The following is a 20,623-nucleotide window of genomic DNA, read 5'->3' as shown; positions in this document are numbered from 1 at the left end:
TGAGAGATTGTAGCAAGCTTTCTTCCTTTACCCAAAGATAAGTTTTAACTCGTTTGGAGGGAAAGGGTTGGGGATTATGGAGGCAGAGGAAATGCTGTGCAAATTTGCTGGAGGTAATGCGAGCACATTTGTATGTGCACATACACCCGGATGGATGTAGCAAATTTCTGAAATAGAAAAATTACTTTAAAATGGGAGATTTAAAAAAAGTGGGAGATTTGCCTAAGAACTTTGAAGCCAGATTTGCATGTGTGTGTGTGTGTGTGTGTGTGTGTGTGTGTGTGTGTACTAAAATCCAGAAATGTTGAGAAAAGAGAGTGCAGCAGGTGACCTCCCTGTGAGCTACACTCCCTCCCACAGAGACCACTGCCAACACTATAAATCTGTCTTTCTTGGTCCTGCTTGTTCTGTCTATGTAATGCAGATCCTTAGTTTCTGTATCTATGGCATTCAGAGTCCCTCAGATCTCAGGCTACAGAGGGAGAAAAGCCCCAGCCACCCCATACTTAATGTCCACCAGTTGTTCTCCGGTGAGGACTGAGGTGACACGGCTCTGAGGGATGCCGCTTCCAGGAAGCAAATACTCTTCTGATGGCTGTCCTCAGTCTGATGCTCCCCAGGGGCTAGGCGAACTCTGAAAAGGCAGCAAGACAGCTCCAGCCAGTTTCCCCCCTGCCTTCTCTGTTTCATCCTGATCACTCTGTATCTGGCCCTAAGGGCTATCCCTCCCCGCTCCCTGGCTTCCTGACATGGGAGCCTCCCTAGTAAATTCTCTACACATCCGATACCTTCTGTGTTCTTGATCTGTGGGTGAGCTAACCATTATCTATGGATGGATGGATGGATGCAAGCACCAACCATACGTAATATATTTATAAAATTAATTAAGCATGCAAAATCTATTAAGGCAAGTTTGGGGAGGAGCTTTGCTGAGCATTAGAAGGTTGTATGTCATATGTGGTTTCTGAGTAAACCCAAAAAAGAAAAAAAGAAAAGCAAACAAAAAAACCTGTGAGGTTATATTCTGACCCGGTGAATTCAGTTTTCTACCTGGTCATGGAGCAATCCACACATGGGTCTTCAGACCTTTGGCTATTGGCCCTTGGGGCTGGATTCACAAAGGCGTGAAACAGGACCAGAGGATGGTTCCAGAAACCCGTAAGAAGTAGGTTTGGTTGAGGTAAAGTGAGGGGGCGGGTGTTCATTTGACTCTCAAATCCAGATGAAATCTGGGGAGCATGATTGAAGCTCATATATTTGTATATTGTGGCCTCAAACACAAGCTCTTTTACATAGCTTTCCAGACTACCAGTGGCTACATAGTCATCTGGGCCTATTTTGCCCCTGGATTCCAGTGGTGGCAGGTATAGGGAAGCTAAGTGGTCACATAACTAAAAGGCTGAGCTTATACACTCTCTGTACTACTCCATGAAAAAAATCTTTAACTTTCAAAATGGCAGTCTCTGGCTGTCATTATAATGACAATGGATGATTGTTTCTGGACTCATTTCAAATCTATATATCTGAGGGACTCATTTGTCCCTCTTGACTCATTACCTCAAGGAAAGGGCCATGTTACTCTTGACAAATCTTCCCAGCCTCCCATGACTACAACCAAGGCCACCATGAATGTGTATAAAGTCCATTCTCCCCACCCCCACCCCCACACACAAACCCTCACATGAGGACTAAAATCCTCAGCTGACACACTGAGGCACTGAAGTGGAGGGTTGGTTCCAAATACAAATATTACTTCCTGTCTTATCAATTTTTCTTAAGGACTAATTTCTACATGATGCACCACTGAAATGGGTGGATTCTGGGCCCATGCTACACACTCATAAAACAAACTACCACTTTAATGAATATATAGGGACCATAAACTGATACTTTGAGCTTGAACGAATCTTCCTTCATTAGCACTAACCATCTCAGTGTAGGTGGGCAAAGTGGCGCCTATGCCATGACTTGGTGAGCTCACAAAAGAGTGCTCCATTCTAGTAGGGCTTTGGATTCCCAAGGATCTTCAGAAGCCACCATGCCACATGGTGACTGTACACAATCTTAGTGATCTTAGATTCATGCTTTTCTCTATAGTCTAATAAGCAGAAGTTTTGAGAATGGTATCCTCTGGTTGATCTTCCTCCTTGAGAGAAAGTGTTCAATTCTTAAACTTTAGCATGATGCAAGTGCAAGTTTTACATCTCTTTCTGATAAAAGACTGAAAAAGAAATGGGTCTGGGAGAGGGCTCAGTGGTTATGAGCATTTGTTGCTCTTCCAGAGGCCTAGGTTCAGTTCCCAGCACCTCAAGGTGGCTCGCAGCCATCTGCAACTCTAGTTCCAAGCAATTTGTGAATGTCATGCATGTATATGGTACACAGATATATTTAGGCAACACATACATACATATAATATACAAATTAGAAAAAATCTTTTAAAATAAAAACATCAAGACCTAAAAAGTTACTGATCCCTCCTAAATTGTCATGAGTATTTGTCAAAAAATGAGTGGTGGAATCTGCCAAATAATTGACTATTTTGTTAATGAAATCATGTGTTTTATTTGTGAGATGAATTGAGTTCACAAAGGTATTTCTCTGTGGTCATAATTTTTGTGCTTTATATATGTTGTTAAATTTTATTTTATAATATTTTACTAATAAGGTCTTGGCCAGTATTCATGATGGATATTGATCTGCAGGTATCTTTCTTTAATATACCTTTGCCTGGTTTTGATGTTGGGACAAAGTTGGCTTCATAATAAGGTGGGAAATTGGTCCTTTCTCCATTATATCTGAAAGAGTTTATAAGGAATAGACATTATTTCTCCCTTTAGGTATAGACAAGGTATCATTTTAATATAATAAGTTATTAATTATTACCATCATTACTATTGTTGTCTTACTATTGCTTACTTTCACTTGATTCTAACTTCTTGTTATAGGCAGAGCCTTACATCATTGATTCTGATCGCTCAATTCTTTAATATAGAGGTTTGAAAGCTGTAAATGTTCCTTAAAGCACACATCACATAAATTATAAATGTTGTGTTTTATTATTTTGTCAAAATGTTACCTAATTTCCTTCATGGTTTCTTTTTCTGGGCTACAATGTTTGAAGAAATATATCATCTAATTTCTAATTATTGAAATTTTTATTTTTGTTTTATTCCGGTGTGGGTGGGCACTGAAAGCACTTTGGAAGGACTGAAGGTTTCTAAATTCATGAGGGTTTTATTATGGGTGAATATGGTGGTAACTTTCCATATGTACTAAAATAGAATGTCTGATTTGAGGTGGTCAGATGTGGTGCTCATAAACAAAAATTTGGCCAAGGTGGTTGGTAGAGTTCAGACCCTCCATGTCTTACATGTATTCTTCTAGCTTCTCCTATCGCCTCCCAAGACTGAGTTACTAGAATCTCTCCACTGCTTGAAGAACAGTTATTGCCTCCTCATGGACGCTATCTGTAGATACTTACTCACGTATGAATAGCTATTTGATCTGGTGACTGTATGACTGCACCAGCATCCTCACACTAGTTGCTGACATTTTTCATGGTTCAGTGTTGTAAAGCTGATCAGAAGAGGAAGAGAAATGGAAAGATCTATTGCAGTAGAGTATAGATTAATGGCCAAAATATGTTCCTTGGGGGGAGTTCTGGGGTGACAGTCATCAGTACTACTTACCCTGAGTTTTCCCCTCTAAGAGACACATTTAGAACTTAGGCCTTGTTGACGTCACTCATCAACAGTCTTACTGGTCATGTTTTGAGAGTGGCATTCTGAGTGGAGAAGAGCGTTTCATTTTCAGAATGGGTCTCTTGCTTCCTGATATGAGACTACCCTCCTGCCTGTAGTGCAGTGGCCAGTAGTAGTCAATACACTAGATGCTCTATGGTTTCCTAAGGAGCTACTTTACAGTCAAAAGGTCCAGGACCTTGAATAACTACCACGAAGAGACAATCCTATTGCCCCCAAAGGGGCCGACATGCAGCCTAGTAGCAGAGACCTGGACATGGATCTATTAATTCCCAGGGGTTGGAATCCCTTAGAATTTGTTCATAAGCTCAGAAAACTAGGGTCGAGCTAGCAAAATGCAAAGGTGTCAGAGGCTATATTAGGGAAGAGGGAAAACTGGGTGCTAGTTCACTTGAAGAACAGCCAATGAGTCCTTTAAGGAACTCCTCTCCATTTAAAAGGAATGAATGGAATTCTGAGTTCCTGCACCAACTTGGAGCAAATGCTTAGAAATACTTTTACTGACTAGAATCATCCTCATCTCATGATACAGAGTTACTTAAACCCTGCACTGTGCCTTCAACTGTAAAAGCAAATATCAACAGTGACCAGTCAATCTAAGTTCACTGAAGACTGAGTCTGTGGTTGGTTCTTCTGAAAAGGCCACTGTTGACACCTTGGAAGGAGTAGTGTCTGAAAAAGGAACTGCTCAGTGGTGGTTTTATATAAATAGACAGATGACTGGATATGAGGAAGTAGACGAGAAGATGGATGGGCATAGACAGGTGGACAGGTAGATGAGGGGGACACAGAACGTCTGACTCCACCTGAGACAAGTGAATTATGTCATTAAGATAAGAGTGTTGCAGGCTAAAGATACGGCTCCTGGTTTAAGAGTACAAACCACCATCGCAGAAGCCCTGTGTTCCATTCACAGAAACCAGGCCAGATGCTCACAGCCACTAAGAATAACTCTAGCTTCAGGCGGTATGATGGCCTCTTTTGGCTTTTGTAGGTACTTGCAGCCACACGTATATTTCCACATATGACCACAATATTTAAATTTATTTTATTTTTTTTTCTGAAAATCAAAGGGTAGTCTATGAATTTGGTGAGGGGAGAGCATTATCTCAAAATCCCTAGTACAGGAATCCCCATGTGTGCTGGCTGGTTTTGTGTCAACTTGACACAAGCTGGAGTTATCACAGAGAAGGGAGCCTCCACTGAGGGAATGCCTCCATGAGATCCAGCTGTAAGGCATTTTCTCAATTAGTGATCAAGGGTGGGAGAGCCCCTTGTGGGTGGTGCCATCCCTGGGCTGGTGGTCCTGGGTTCTATAAGAGAGCAAGATGAGCAAGGCAGGGGAAGCAAACCAGTGAGCAGCACCCTCCATGGCCTCTGCTTCAGCTGCTGCTTCCTGACCTGCTTGAGTTCCAGTCTTGACTTCCTTTGGTGATGAACAGCAATGTGGAAGTGTAAGCTGAATAAACCCTTCCCTCCCCAACTTGCTTCTTGGTCATGATGTTTTGTGCAGGAATACAAACACTGACTAAGACATGATGCATGTGTATAGAAATCTTTCCTTTGAGTTTTTGGTTGGGTGAGTCCAAGCGACGCCCCCTCCCCCAAACAATATAGGCCTTGCTGAAGCCCTTGATTGCCTGCTAGAACCTGAAGTTTAGATGCTACCATTGAATACAGCACACACTCCAGACACAGGACTTGGAAAACACAAGCAGGAACTGATCTGGAAGTCTCCTCCCTAAGGACTATCTCTGATAGTATCTGAAACTGCTGTGCAAGATGCCAGGATAGAAAAGCAACCAATAGTCCTACCCATGTGCAAATTCTATGAGCCACAATACTGATTGCATGATGAGATATTTACAGGAATGAGATAGGGGTATTTATAACTTGGGGTAACCAACAGCTGCCTAATTGAATGTAAGGAATGCTTGATTCAAAGAAATCTATGCATAGTACCATAAACCAACTACCTGTGACTAGTAAAGGCATAGACCCTAGAGGAAAACTTACTACTGCTACTTTCCTAAACCAAAATAATGTCTAACTGCAGCCTAAGCTCCTATCCTTACACAGAGAAGTACAGCTCTCACCCCTCATCAAAACAACTTCCTTTTGAAGTGGGTGTGATAACCATTACTGAAATCCAACACAAGTGAAAATGAAGCTAACTATAGCTGAAGAAACATAGCTAACTATGAAATACCCAACTTCAACTGACACTTCCACAGCACAGCCCCAATACCCAAGACCTAAAGAACACCGCAAAAGAAGAATAAGACAAACTCTAAGAGCTAGAGGACCCGTTGGCTGAGAGATAGTGTCTTCTATACATGTCCGGGGAAGCTGCACCCATGAAATCTCAACAACATGGTTGCTTAAACAAGACTATCTCCATGACAGTTGTTGACCTGTTGACTAGGATGGAGGGGCTCTCACAAGTTCCACCACTAGATTAAGAGCTTTAGACAATTCATGGCTGCTCAAAGAGAGAGGGTTTGCTTTTCTCCGGGGATAAGACTCTTGAAGGATCATCCAATTCCAAAAGCTCAGTCCTGCACACAAATACATATAAACAACACTAAATACTCTCAATTGGTTGCATACATATGTGTACACATATACACATACAATATACACAATACAAATACACATACATATACATCATATACATAATAGAATCTACATTCGTATATATTATATACATATATATGAGTGTATGTATATTATTATATATAATATAATATATGTACATATATAACAAAAATTACTGAGGAAGAGGTTATGAATTTGAGAGGAAACTGAGGGAACACAGGAATAGTAGCAGTGAGGAAGTAGAGATGAAGTAAATATAGTTTTCATGTATGAACTCAAAAATTTTGGTAAAATGTTTTAAGAAGTTGCCTTTGGTCATACCTCAATTCTTTCTGTAATGTTAGTCTCTTGCTCACTGTTTATCTTGGGTGTGGCTTATGTTGCACTGTTCTCATGTCCTAGAGCTCGGTGCCACTGTGGTGTAGTGAGAAGATGAAGAAGTCTTTAAGAAGTAGGGCTTTTCAGAAGGGAATGAGGCCTACAGGGGCACCCTGGGAAGGGATACCCAGTCTTCCTGAAGGAATCTTTTCACTTTCACTGAAAGCTTCTCAGGAATATATAGATTACCCTATCCTAGAGGCAGAATCAAAGGCTTACTGCTTTCCTGCAGGCTTGTACAACAAGTTCTACTAAGGGATGGCCATTTGCATAACCACCATAGAAGCCATAGGGAGAGTAAGTACTCGTCTGTCAGCAATGCTTCCTCCCATAACCCACCTCACAGGGCTTTTCACATGACAATGAGCTTGTTATTTCATATTGCAGCCCAGCACGCCCAACTGAGAACACTGGCACAAGTGTTGGCAGAGGTTGGTCTGGCAAATAACCACAGGAGGAGGAAGTCTGCTTGGCTATACCTGGCATGCCAGGGTGTCCTCCCGAGGCAGGAATTTCTATGAAATTATTATATAATCTAGGGAACCTTTCTGTCTGGGACAGGTTCTAAGAAAGTACAGACTAGGCAGGCACATAGTTGTAGATTATAGAACTTTGAAGGCTTACAGTGTCAGATTCAAGGCAGCATACAGAATTGCTTGCTTTCCCATCTAAGGTAGGAGATATGGACAGTATGCAGGCCCATAGTGGTATGGACAGAATTGCTTTTGAGTGGCTCTCATTATTCCCTGAAGAGTTAAAGGGCCATCGGTCTCTTCCTTAGTGTTCCTTCCCCTCCAAATCAATTCCTACAGATGCTCTAATCTGCCTCCCAACAGAGAAAGAAAGGGCATCTTGGTGACTAGTTAGATGTATTCCCTTTGTCCTACCCTTGGGGCTAAAGTGAGTGCCCATTACCCCAAAGGACTCGTAAGTGTCTTATGATTAAAGAAATACCCAATGAATAAAATTCAAATCTCAGCTACTCCCTTCCTTCAAGAAGAGACAGATGCTCCAAATGAACATTTGTAGTCAAATTTGGGAAACTGTCATAAAATTGTGGTTGAAGATCCCTATCTAACAATGTTTTTTTCCAGCCATTGAGAAGCTGGCCCTTGCTAGGTTCAAGTCTTTCATGTTGCAAGTTGGTGAGTCTGTAACTCAGACGATAGATGTATTGGAGGCAATCTGTTACCCAGTTGTGGGGGTCATGAGGATTAGAAGTGTCTCCTCTAACTTAGTAAAATGCTGAAACACACTCCTGGGGACTTCAACTGGCTTCCCTCACTCATGGTAGCTCCTGCTACCTTCCCAGCCTGGCTACTGGTTGCTACTCCCCGCCTCCTTTTTTTTTTCTTGGTTCTTTTTTTCGGAGCTGGGGACCGAACCCGCCTCTTTTTCACATGCGCGAGCGTGCAAACACACACACACACACACACACACACACACATACACACCAGTCCCATGTCTTGTGAGAGGGCAAGCTTACCAGATAAACCTCTAATTGTTTGGCTGACAGCACATTTGCAAATGCTGGGACCCTGTAGGTGAGTCTGACTCCTTCCTTGCCTCCAGTGATCTGGGAAGGACTTGGGCCTTGGACACACCAAGAAGGTTATATTTCTTGTACGGATCTTCCTCTGGATTATGAGGGTGAAGAGATATTTGACCATCACCTACCATGTGCCAGATATCCACAAGTCCATTTTTGTGACCTCACAAATATCCTCTCAGATTGGGTAAGTCCATCCCATCTCATATATAAGGAAACTATCTTGAGATCTTTGCTCATGAACCATCACTTTATAGGTTTATATCCCCTCATACACCAACCCTCATATGGTTTCTTGTAAGAACTGGTGAAACACACCTCCATAAACTCACCATAAGCTGGAAGGATCATGACAAAGGTTCACAGAATTCAGTTCTTCTAGCCCTCACCCCAGCTCAGCATCCCAGTGCACAGCAGAACATAATTTCCTCTCAAGAACAGGGGGCTGACTGAGGAAGTGGCTCCATGCTACCGCTCAATATTTAGAAACACGACCATAGCACACTGCATCAGCCCCTGAAGGCCTGCATCCATTGTCGGTGTCTTTTTCCACATGGTAATGATGAAGGGGTGAACCCTTGGGGACCCTTTGATTGCTCAGAGCAAATGATGGTCTGTGGTGTAGATGCCAAAAGGAATCTGGAATAGAAACCAAGAAGGCTTCCAGGAATCCCTTCAGTAAAGGAAGACATATGAGACAGACAAGGAAAAAGAGAGGCAATGAACTCTAGATGGGGGGTGGGAAACTTAGGATGATGTGCTAGAAACAAGATTGTGTATACAGAGAGGATGCAATCACAGAGGGAAAGAGAAGCCAAAGGTTTTTACCACAGACTTCCATTGGTGCCCTCAGCTGAAGGAAATGCCTGACTTCTCCAAGAAAGTAAGGAGATGGCCACTCTGTCTTCTGGATATTATACCACACAAAACTAGATTATACTCAATTAATACAGGCTCAGTCTTGCTGGGAATTTATCTTCATTTCATAAATGACAACCAAGAAATGTGTCTACATAGAGGTCTGCTAAGTCAACTTAGTGCTTGTCTTAAAAAAGAATAGGACCTGGTAGAGCGCTTGCCTAGCAAGCACAAGGCCCTGGGTTCGGTCCCCAGCTCCAAAAAAAAAAAAAAAAAAAAAAAAAGAATTGGACTAGGGGCCTCAAGAGTTGGACCTAAGGGCACTCTACCACAAACTACTATATACTATTACTTCATAAGGCAAGACAGGATAGGAATTCCTCACTCCATGATGTTCCATGAGGCATAAGTGGGAAAAGTTGATAACCCATTCATCAGTGAGATTGACTCAAACCAAAGCTTAGAAATATAGCTCATCTCCTTTGCCACCTATAGGGTGGCAAACTTGCGGCAAGAAGCCCTAGAGATGTGCCTCGAGAAGTGGGGTGGGAACCAAGGGAAAAGACAGAGGAAGGAGGGAGGGTCAGAGTGGGAGAAGCAATGTGATAAGGTGGGGCACAGAAAGCAAAGGAAGGTTGCCTGGGTTCTAGGCTCAGCCCTGTCCTCTGGCATTTAGCCTTCCAGATGAGGCAGAATAAATAAGAGATGAGGAGGAGAGGTGGCATGGATAGGAATAGGAATACAATTACCTGTCGCTTATCGGGCAAGCTGAGGTACGGCAATAGAGATTGATAGAGCTAGGAAGACATTGCCCTACAGCCAATATGGTGAGTCCATATTTAAAATACGGTGCCTAGCCATGGTGATCCAGAGTGCCCATGAGCTGATGGGAAAGCTGCAGACAGGAGCTATTCAACACCCTTTCCAGGCCAGGGACTTACTGTACTAAAGGCTGATTACGATTTCTCCAGACCCTGTGAGCTTAAGAATGTCCTTACTCCAATTCTACAGCAAAAAGAGACATGAGTGAACAGGCTTGCCTAAAGCCTCGTGTGGCAATCACTAAGTCAGCCATTTTGATACAAGGGAAAGGACAGCTGCGTCACTGACCTTGATGAAATTTTTCTTTCACCTGCAGCTTAGAATTGAAATTTCAATTGGCAGAAAGAAAATGGAAAGCGAACTGAAGACACAGAGCCAAGCACAGAGCTGAGCACCCAGGTCTGCCCTGTAACCTGGGGTGTTCTAAACTCTCACGCCTGACTCTCTTCATCTTCGAATGGACAGTATCTTTTCATGTTTCATGATAAGCTCCACGGATTTGATAAAGTAGCAAGTGTAAAGTCAGCCACTATGGGTCCTGGACTAATTCTGTCTCTGCTTCTTCTGAGATCTTAACCATGACACTGCACTGGAGATCTTGGGGTATTGTTTTTAGCAATGCCAAAGAGCAGCCGAAAGGGTCAGATGCAGACCCAACCAACCCATGGACAGAGCCAGGGACTCCTGTGGTTGAATTAGGGAAAAACTGGAAGAAGCTGAGGAGGAAGGCAACCCCATTGGAATACTGGCAGTCTCGACAAGCCTACACCCCCAAGATCTCTCAGACATAGAGCCACCAACCAGGCAGCATACATCAGCACATATGAGGCTCCCAACACATAGACAGCAGAGGACTGACTGCCTGGTCTGGCCTCAGTCAGAGAAGAAGCACCTAACCCTTGAGAGACTTGAGTACCCAGGGAGTGGGGGGATCTTTTGGGGGTGAGGGGTAGGGATATCCTCTTGGAGACATGGGAGGAGGAATGGGATGAGAAACTGCCTGAGCATGAACCTGGAGGGAGATAACAACTGGACTGTCAAAAAAGATGAAAGAATAATAATAAAATTATATATATATATATTACTTTTTAAGAGAAAGTTGTTGATATTCAAGTCATGCACTATCACACCTTAGTGTCTACATCCTGATAAAATGATTCTTGTTGAATAACTCAGTAATAAGAATTTCTCTCTCTCTCTCTCTCTCTCTCTCTCTCTCTCTCTCTCTCTCTCCCTCTCTCCCTCCCTCCCTCCCTCCCTCCCTCCCTCCCTCCCTCCACCTCTTTCTCTCTTGAAATCCACCTTCATAGTAAATCTCCACGAGTCCCCAGCACCATTTCCAGTGTACACAGCAGTCCTGGGTGTGCAGACCTACACGGCTTGTGCCTCTGTTCTGTTTGTCAGATGTGGAAGGTATGTCCTAGTTAGCAACGCTATAACCTGAAAATTCAGCAAAAGGAAATAAAAACCACAAGCTGAAATCCTGACACAGTTGATTCCTGGTGAATCAGATTCATGAATAAATCCAATTGTTCTGGAAGTAAGATCTGTACTGACATCACATGGAGACCTAAATCACAGGCCTAGGTGACTCAGACTGCTGGGTGACTGTGACTGCTGCCCTTGGGAAGGCCTTTTGCTCAATGAAAGGGTGAGCTCAAAGCCCTCGGCTCAAAATACCATTGGACGATGGAAAGTACCAGTTGCTTTCAGTTGCTTTCTAAATCTGGCCCTGGGCTTCTCTGGTTTCACTTAGGGACCCAGAGGCGCTCCAACACACACTTAATACTCACTGTGCAGTAGGAGACCAAAGATGACCATGTGGGCAACCTCACCAGAGCCAATACAACAGCAGTGTTGCCCAGCAGAGGTCACAACAGCAGACACTACAGTCACTCAGAAATTATAATCTTATTTTAAAACGATCATCCTTTAGAAACATCTATATGGAAGCAATTTTAGCCTTGAGAAAGTCAAGCAAATGTCACCGGTGATGGAATCAACAACCCGGGGTTGGCTCTGGACAAGACAGCTAAAGGAACCTCGAGGTGAGATCTGACCCTCTCTCAGCAGCAGCAGGCAAGAACTTGCTTTGGTAATAAACACAGATGACTTCTCAGCGAGAATTTCTGCACACTGTGTGATTGTGCTCCTGATAAAGAGGCCGTGCGTTCCAGGTAAATTAGAGAAGTCAAGCCTGTCTGTAGTAGCAGAAGCTGATAAAGTCTTTCTGGAAAAACTTGGTGGCTGAGGTCACCAAGTTCAATGTCATGTGTTACCTTGGCACTTGGAAAAAAAATCCAAAAGTGCCCAGCCTAGCTGCAAATTCCCCTTATTTCTGCTGTTCCACCTTTAACAGCCCCAGCCAGATTGCTACCCTGGGCAAGCATGGCAGGAGGGGCTCCTGTATATCCGTGCTAGTCTGTAAACTCTCCACACAGTTCATACACATCTTCTCTGAGGACCAGAGTGACTCCAGCCTTCTGCTTGCTCTCTTTATTTCCCCAAACTTATGTCTGCCCCTTTAACCTCTGCCATTGTGTGTTTTCCCTAGGGCAGTCTAAGTGGTTTGGATGTTATTTGATGTCCCAATCCCCTGGACTATGTGTATGCTTTCTGATGACCTGGCTTTGTACCCGTCTGTACCACTGTAGTGGTTTGGATGAAAATGGCCCCCGTAGGGTCATGTGTTTGAATACTTGTTCTCTGGATGGTGGACCAGTTTGGTAAGGATTAAGAGGTGTGGCCTTGTCTGAGGAACTTTGTCACTGGGGGTGGACTTTGGGATCTCAAAAAGACTTGTGCCATTCCCAGCACATTCTCTCTTTCCTACTTGAGGAACAAGATGTGACCTCTCAACTTCCTTTGCTCTGCCTTCATGTACTCTAACCCTGTGAAACCACAAGCCCAACACTTTATTTTATTACGTGACAATAGAAAAGAAACTGTGATGCAAGTATCATATCTTTGCCCATTTCCACAACTCTAGAATGTTAACTTCTCATTACCAATATGGTCAATAGGAAGTGATTAAAATAGTTGCATGTATCAAGTTTTAAATCTATACAACAGCTATGCAACTATGCAGCTATGTAGTTATGCAGCTATGCAGCTATGTAGTTATGTAGCTATGCAACTATGCAGCTATGTAGCTATGCAGCTATGCAACCATGCAGCTATGTAGTTATGCAGCTATGTAGCTATGCAGCTATATAGTTATGCAGCTATGCAACCATGCATCTATGTAGTTATGCAGCTATTTAGCTATGCATCTATGCAGTTATGTAGTTATGCATCTATGCAGTTATGTAGTTATGCAGCTATGCAGCTATGTAGTTATGCAGCTGTGCAGCTGTGCAACTGTGTAGTTGTGTAGCTATGCAACTATGCAGCCATGCAGCTATGTAGTTATACAGCTATGCAGCTATGCAACTATGCAGCTATGTAGCTAGGCAGCTATGTAGTTATGCAGCTATACAGCTATGAAGGTATGTATGTGCATGCTATGAAGCCTGGAAGGGAAAAGGGCAAACAGGCTAAAGTGGAAGCTTTCTGTTTCTGCCTCATAATTTTATACTATTCAACTCTTTTACACTGAAAAGAATTCCAATGTTGCTTATGTGCAGGAATCTAAGTTTTAAAAGTGAAATGCCATCAAAGTACGTATAAATGCCTTCTGAGCCAACCACTGATAAATACTGTCATTTTAAGTGAATTTGATCAATGAACTTAACTTGTCTAGAATATGGGTCCAGGTATGGGCATTTCCTGGGTCTTGGTGCCACATCTTGCTCTTTCTAGCCTGTTCCTCCTCTTCAGATTCTCTAGAGAATTCCTGAGCAGAGAGCCCTTATTTCCATTTTTCCGTAGCACCACATAATTCCTCTGTCATGTCTCAATGACCAGTGGAATTTTTCAACTTCATCTAGAGCTTCGGGTGAGTGTGTGTGTGTGTGTGTGTGTGTGTGTGTGTGTGTGTGTAAGTATGTATGTATGTATGTGCCTGTAAGTGTGCATGTGTGTGTGCATATATATTCATTTATTAGAAACAAAAGTACTGCATTGGCCAACAGGGATACTCAGAATGGTTATAAATAATAGTTTCTCCATGCTAAATACAAACATGTTCTTGAATTGGAACGTAAATTGAATTATGTATCTTTTACTCCTTTTCTCTCCATAAAGCAACTAACGAACAGTTAGATACATAGGGTGAATCCTTCAGAATGTTACCAGAATTTGGGCCACAACCATACAAGGAGATCCAAGGCAATCCTGGTCTCTATGGCACTGGTCGAATCCCACCCCAGATCCACCCCATCCGCAAACATGACCTGGACGACTCACCACGCTGATTCCATCATTGAGCAGGGCCTCCCCGAAGATCATCATGTAAAGCTGCTCATTCACGCGCGCCTCCTCGAAAACAGCCAGCACAGCCACGGGGTCCACTGCCGAGATCAGGCTGCCAAATAGCAGATTCTGTAGCAGGTTGATGTCACCAAGGCCAAACGCCTTGATCTGACAAATGAAGTAGAGAGAGAGCCCAATGCCAAAAGCATTGATCAGGGCCCCCAGGCCTGCCCACCACAGGATGGAGCCAATGTTCTCAAAGAAGGGCCTGGTGGGCATGAAGTAGCCGCTCTCCAACACGATGGGTGGGAGGAGGTAGAGGAAATAAATGCTTGAATCCATGACCGGAGGCGATTTGTGGTGGGTGCCAAAAATGATGCTGCCCACCAAGGCTCCCACGATGATGAGGAGGCAGCTCTCTGGCATGAGGTGCGGCAACCTATGGTAAAGATGAAAACCTGGGAACACAGAGGGTGGGACCATAATCTGCCAATGAACAGGGCTGGGTCTAGCCCGATTGGTCTAGCCCACCCTTCCTAATGCTACCCTTTAATGCAGTTCCTCACGTGGTGGCGACCCCAATCATAACATTATTTTCAGTGTTGCTCCATAACTGTAATTTAGCTACTGTTAGGCGTTGTGATGGGAATATTAAAATCCATTAAAATCACAATGTTATTGAGGTTCTTCAGGAGGCAGCGACCCACAGGTTGAGAACCACTGGTCTTTTAAAAAAACCGGAAATGTGGAATGGTGGACAAGAGCTATGCATCCCCTCTACTGCAGGAACTTGGGGGTTTCAGATAAGAACGTGTTAACATCACTAGCAACAGTCACAGCCTGTGAGCCCACTTCTTCCCTACTTCCTGCTTCCTGCTTCCTGAGATAGGGGTGGGGGGGTCCCAGAGACACATAAGGAAAAAGTGGGTAAAAGTGTGTGCACCATGAAAAGCCCAGTGCACAGCTCAGGCAGTCTCACTTATTGTATGTCACAGAAATAAAGCATCTTTATTTGTCTTCCCTACTTAATTAATAATGTTGCCAATTGGTCCCACTGAAGAAAGAAATAGGGTCCTATTCTCCTAAAACACCCTTGTCACTTTTGCTAATTATGTAATCAACTCAGGTTTCCTCAGTCACTCTTCTCATGATCTGTCCCTGAAGTCCATCCCTTCCTCTCCGTTTCTATAGCCAGGTCTTTTTCTGAAGTCCTCATATTTCTTGTGCTATGAATTGCAGATCATTCTTTAACTCCCGCTATGGTTTGGATCTAAAACATCCTCCAAAACCTATCCATCTATTAGTGTCTGAGGATGTGCGACTGGTAGACAGAAAACACATTTACTGACAAGAACACTGCACCTATAATGTCATGGGAGCTATGCTTGCTGGCACAAGACATGCAAGAGATCAAGCCAATTGACATCCTAGTGTGGGTGAGAGACACAAACCAGAGCCACTCCTAAGCGTGAGCTATCAAGAACTGATGGACGCTAGGAGAAAGAGTCAATTTTCTTTAGGAGTCCCCAGTGGATTGACCATGTACTAGGAGGTGGCCACAGTCCTATGGACTTAGTTGAATTCCATGGAGAGAGAGAGAGAGAGAGAGAGAGAGTTAGTTGGGAAGTAGTCTTTGGAGCTTTGGGGATATCTGGGAAGAGTTGGAAGAGGTGAGTAGGGAGGTAAATATGTTTAAAATGCATTGTATGCTTGTAGGAAATAAGTAAAATGAAAACTTAGATTGATAATCATCAATTCTGATATCACTTTGCAAAATACAGAGTACCAAGTGGCAGAAATATGCTTAAGGGTATTTCAGAAATCATCATAAATTCTCCCTTAATCCCAAACCAAAATGCATATAAATTTTACTTTACATGTAGAATTCATGTGAGCAACTCAAACAGCGGTTTTAGAGCCAAGCATCCCAACACAATGCAATCCAAAGACAGGAATTTGACATGTTAAGGAATGGCAGTAGGGAAATAGCACCCGTCTCTCTTTTCTATACTAAACCATTGCACTTCGATAAGATGAGAAATCTTGTTGTAAGGCAGGACACCGTGGTTCAAAGAGTAGAGCATTCTCTTGAGTAAGAGCCAAGCATTCAGGCAGTATTCACTGTGCAAATAGTTCTGTCCCTGCTGTGTGCTCGCAACCAAAGCTACAGGGAGGTCTCTGATGAAGCATGCTCAAGGGCAGAGAGAAACAACTTGATTTTGTTACCTTTTCAGAAAACATTTTTTATTGTTATTGCTGCATTCTCCACAACTCGCCACATCCCACTGTGCAAGCACAGGGTGAGGTTCTGAGCCATGGTTTAAGGAGCTAGGCTTTCCAATCCTGTGTATTTCATTCTTAGCTCCCCCTAAGATTCAGAAGACACTCAAAGCACTCCATGGATTAAACTGAAGGTGTTTATTGAGCATTCTATTGTAAAGACCAGCATGCTGTTGGATTTAATGAGGTGGAAAGCCAAAGACGTAGAATATGCTGCAGTTTCTACTCTTGGCAAAGTTTTAACAGTGAGACATAAACAATCGAGAAGATTGAAATAGTTTGACCTATGACGTTGTACTGGCTGGCTTGGTGTGTCAACTTGACACAAGTAAAAGTCATCAGAGAGGAAGGAGCCTCAGTTGAGGAAATGCCTCCTCGGGATGCAACTGTAAGGCATATTCTCAATTATTAATCAATTGGTGGTAGAAGGGTGTGCTCAGTCTATTGTGGGTGGAACCATTCCTGAGCTGGTGGTCCTGGGTTCTATAAGAAAGCAGGCTGAGCAAGCCATGAAGAGCAAGCCAGTAAGCAGCACCCCTCCACCGTCTGCATCAGCTCCTGCCTCCAGGTTCCTGCCCTGTTTGAGTTCCTGTCCTGACTTCCTTCAATAATGAACAACAATATGGAAGTGAAAGTCAAAGAAACCCTTTTTTCTTCAACTTGCTCTTTGGTCATGGTGTTTCATTGCAGCAACAGAAACTCCAGCTTAGACAGAGCTGAAACACACTACAAATAGAAAGACACAAACTCAATGGTTCATCATAGGGCTCCCATAGCAACATGGCACTTTGGTGCTCCTGCCAGGAGTGTGTCCATCCTTCAATACTGCCAATCAAAACCCTTTGTAGTTAGGTTCCCTTTCCCTGTCTTATTCCTCTGCTTTTCCTGCTTGAATTGTCCTCATTTGGCTTTATGTCCCACTCAGAACATGATGCTAAGCCTTTCCCATTCCCCACCAGAGGACTCAGTGTCCTCCTCATAATTACCAGGACAATTTATCTCTACAATGTTTATTCAGTAACAATGATCCTAATCTACAATGTTTGTACACTGCTCACCTGCACTAGTCTATAAATCCCCCCAAACTTAAGTAGACGATTTATGTCATTACACTGCTCATCAAATATCCACAGCTCTGTCTGTGTGACAGCTGGCTGTAAGAGTGCACAACTGGATGCATGAACTAACTGGTCATCAGAGATGCTTCCGTATGGACATTATCTGGGTGCCTTGGGAAATGCTAAGACTCACAGAATCAGGTAATAGAATGAGAAGCATGGTAGAGAGGGGCGCTTGGGGTGGGAACGGTCCTGGCAGACTCTTCTCTCCCTCACTGAGAGATGATCCACCTGGCTTTAGCAAACAGTGGCTGGGGAAATTATTAAGTAGAGGTTGGAAGATGGTTTTGTCCCATAGAGTGAAGAACTTGACTCCCAAATTAATTAAGGTAGATTTCTTTCCGTAGACTAGGGGGAAAACAGTGGAATGTCTCCTTAGAGAACTTTACATTTAGCCATATAAAAAAAAGATACGGGCCTCCCTCAGCACCCTTGTGAACTTATCTACTGTACATAGGCAGGTTGATGCAGTCGAGTATGATTATCATCAAAGGATGTCACTGTTGGCGAGACTTCACTGGTGTCAACCAGCTCAAGGCCTCCTAAAGCCCTGGATCCTCCGTTTTCTAATCACAACTTCCTTGGCCTTCTTTATTCTTCCCCGCCAGACTTATTTTCATCTTTGAATTGGTGTTTATTTTAATCAAAACTAACATCTAAATTATGCCATGGAGTAGAAGAGCCCGCAGTGTGTTTTGTCTGGCCCGTGCTTTCACCATTCTGGCCTTGTTTCCTTGAACCAGGGATCCCGAAATGGATCCAGGATCTAACTGCCTCAAGACCTGTGGAGACGTGGCAGGAACAGGCCATGTGTTCATCACACTGCAGTAAGGAGGACTTACTGCATTTTACACTTCGAAACCTCTGCCCACTTTCATGAAGGGCAGCAGAGTCGTAGAGGCAGTGACTCGGGTAATTCCAGTGCTTTGAAGGGAAACTCGAAGAAATAATGTCCCCAGAAGTGGGAGATTTCATTTCAATGTCGTTCTTCCAAATGGCTCCAGGCACAGTTCCCATAATATTCCAAGAAGAAAAATAACTCACAAAGTCAGAAGTGACTTTAATTGTTTTTGTTCTATACTATCTGTGTAAGCTAACCATTTAGCAAACTGCAATAGATGTCTCCCAGCTTACCATTGTAATATACTTTAGTAGCTTAAAATACATAACTGCTTTAAAGAGACACCTGAATATACCCATGGGCCCAGGAAGGAAGGAGTTACACGGGTAGACATGTGGCTTTAAACATTATACTATGCATGGCTCAATCTGCACTTCATATCTGTCATATGTGTGTGTATGAAAATAAGAATGTTTGAAAGATTTTTACATCAGTCAGGCAATCTGTGTGCCCAAGTGATCTACAGTTTATCATAGAGGAGGCAAAGACAATATTATGTGCAGTAACTGACAGCCTTGTATACATTTTCTACTTTGAAATAATATGTTTTAAGGAGACAAGGGCTAGAATATTAGTCGTAAAATGTGGGCCACTTCTGGGGCTTCCAGGCGAAGAGTAGCTGACTAGAACCCAATCCACTCACTTGAGCTCACTTTGGTCTACTGAAGAAGGCCGAGGTGGGCAGCAGCTCCATTTGAGGCAGGAGGAAAGCCATACATCACAAGCATACTGACTCAGTAGGCCCCACAAGTCATTGCTGGGTGTAAGAGTTGCCTGTGCTCATTTCCCCCCTTGCTTCCTGTCATTAACAAGAAGCAAGATCCCTCTTATAAAGAATAAATAATTAGAGCCATTAAAAAAATTACAGTTCTGTGGCTGGGAATGAATGAAGACTGTTACAAAGGAAATTCTATGCAGTCTCCAGCATTTCCTGAACTCTGTACACTTTACATTTTATATTATTTTAAACATAGAGCATATGATTTTTCTACATGACAGAGAAAGCACGGGGTTATCTTCTTGAAATATGAAATCAAAACAACTCAGGACCCGGATGGATGCATTTAAATTTTAAACACAATCCTGAAGCATTAAACAGCCACAGTTTCACTTGATGTCAGGGAATGTAATCTTAGTGCACTACAAGTAACAGTTACTGTCTACTTAACTCATTGCTGTCCGTCATGTGAGAGACTTTCATACATGACAACTCAGGTAAGAAACCTAAGCATGTGCTTGAGGACTTACCTATCTTAGCAAGAGATGCGAGGAGTATCCAGAGGGTGACTTCATAAGGGATTTGAACATAGTCATAATCCAATTCAAAAACAGATATCCTTTCATCGGGGTCTGAGCTGGAAGCAGCGAACCGAGCATCGGGTGTCTGCTGGCCAGTGGGACTGGAGGACTCATTAACATAAGATGATGCTTCCAAACATGTAAGGACCATCAGCAATAGCAACCATTTCCACGAACTAAAAGCTCTCAACATTGCAGGACCCATGGCTGTGCGTCTCTCGCTATGCACCTGGGTCCTGATGTGAGCCACGCCTCTGCGGCAAGGTGAGTTTCCAGCTGCATTACCCAACCGAGGGGTAGTTTATTTGCAATCCAGAAGTCATTGCCAAAGAGGTCCAGTGCGATGAGTGCAGGTGCAGCCTTTCAAATCTTCTTAAAAACCTGCTGTGTTCAGGCAGCTTAGCTCTGGCCTCAGATGTGGGCTTCCCGCCGGATCTACCTGTAGGACCTTCATCCGATTGTGAATTGAAGAGAATCTACGAAGAGAAATCCCTCCTCATACGAAGCTGTTTTCCTCATTCACTGAACACTGGTTTCATCTTGTGAGTGTAGATTGGGAAGAGCACTCATTCCGTGAAACACCGAAGTCCTTTAATAAGGAAAGGAATCCTTTATGCCCTGTTGGATCCCAGGAAGGAGCCGCCTGCCCTGTACCTGAGCCTCCTCATCTCCCGATTCTGTCTCACCTGTTTTGAACCGGTCAAAG

General features: G+C 43.3%; 1 protein-coding gene across 1 annotated transcript in view; it reads right to left on the bottom strand.

Moving 5' to 3' along the window:
• Positions 1–20,317, bottom strand: part of Slc9a4 (solute carrier family 9 member A4) — a 54,206-nt gene extending 33,889 nt beyond the window's left edge. Inside the window, 2 exon segments of the mRNA NM_001413317.1 lie at positions 14,314–14,777; positions 19,867–20,317. Of these exon segments, the coding sequence (NP_001400246.1) occupies positions 14,314–14,777; positions 19,867–20,122 (720 nt within the window). The 5' untranslated portion in view covers positions 20,123–20,317.
• Positions 20,318–20,623: the final 306 nt, after the last annotated feature.

This window comes from Rattus norvegicus, chromosome 9 (genome assembly GCF_021556685.1).
Source record: "Rattus norvegicus strain SHRSP/BbbUtx chromosome 9, alternate assembly SHRSP_T2T, whole genome shotgun sequence".
Taxonomy (NCBI): domain Eukaryota; kingdom Metazoa; phylum Chordata; class Mammalia; order Rodentia; family Muridae; genus Rattus; species Rattus norvegicus.
This window is presented reverse-complemented; position numbering and strand designations above follow the sequence as displayed.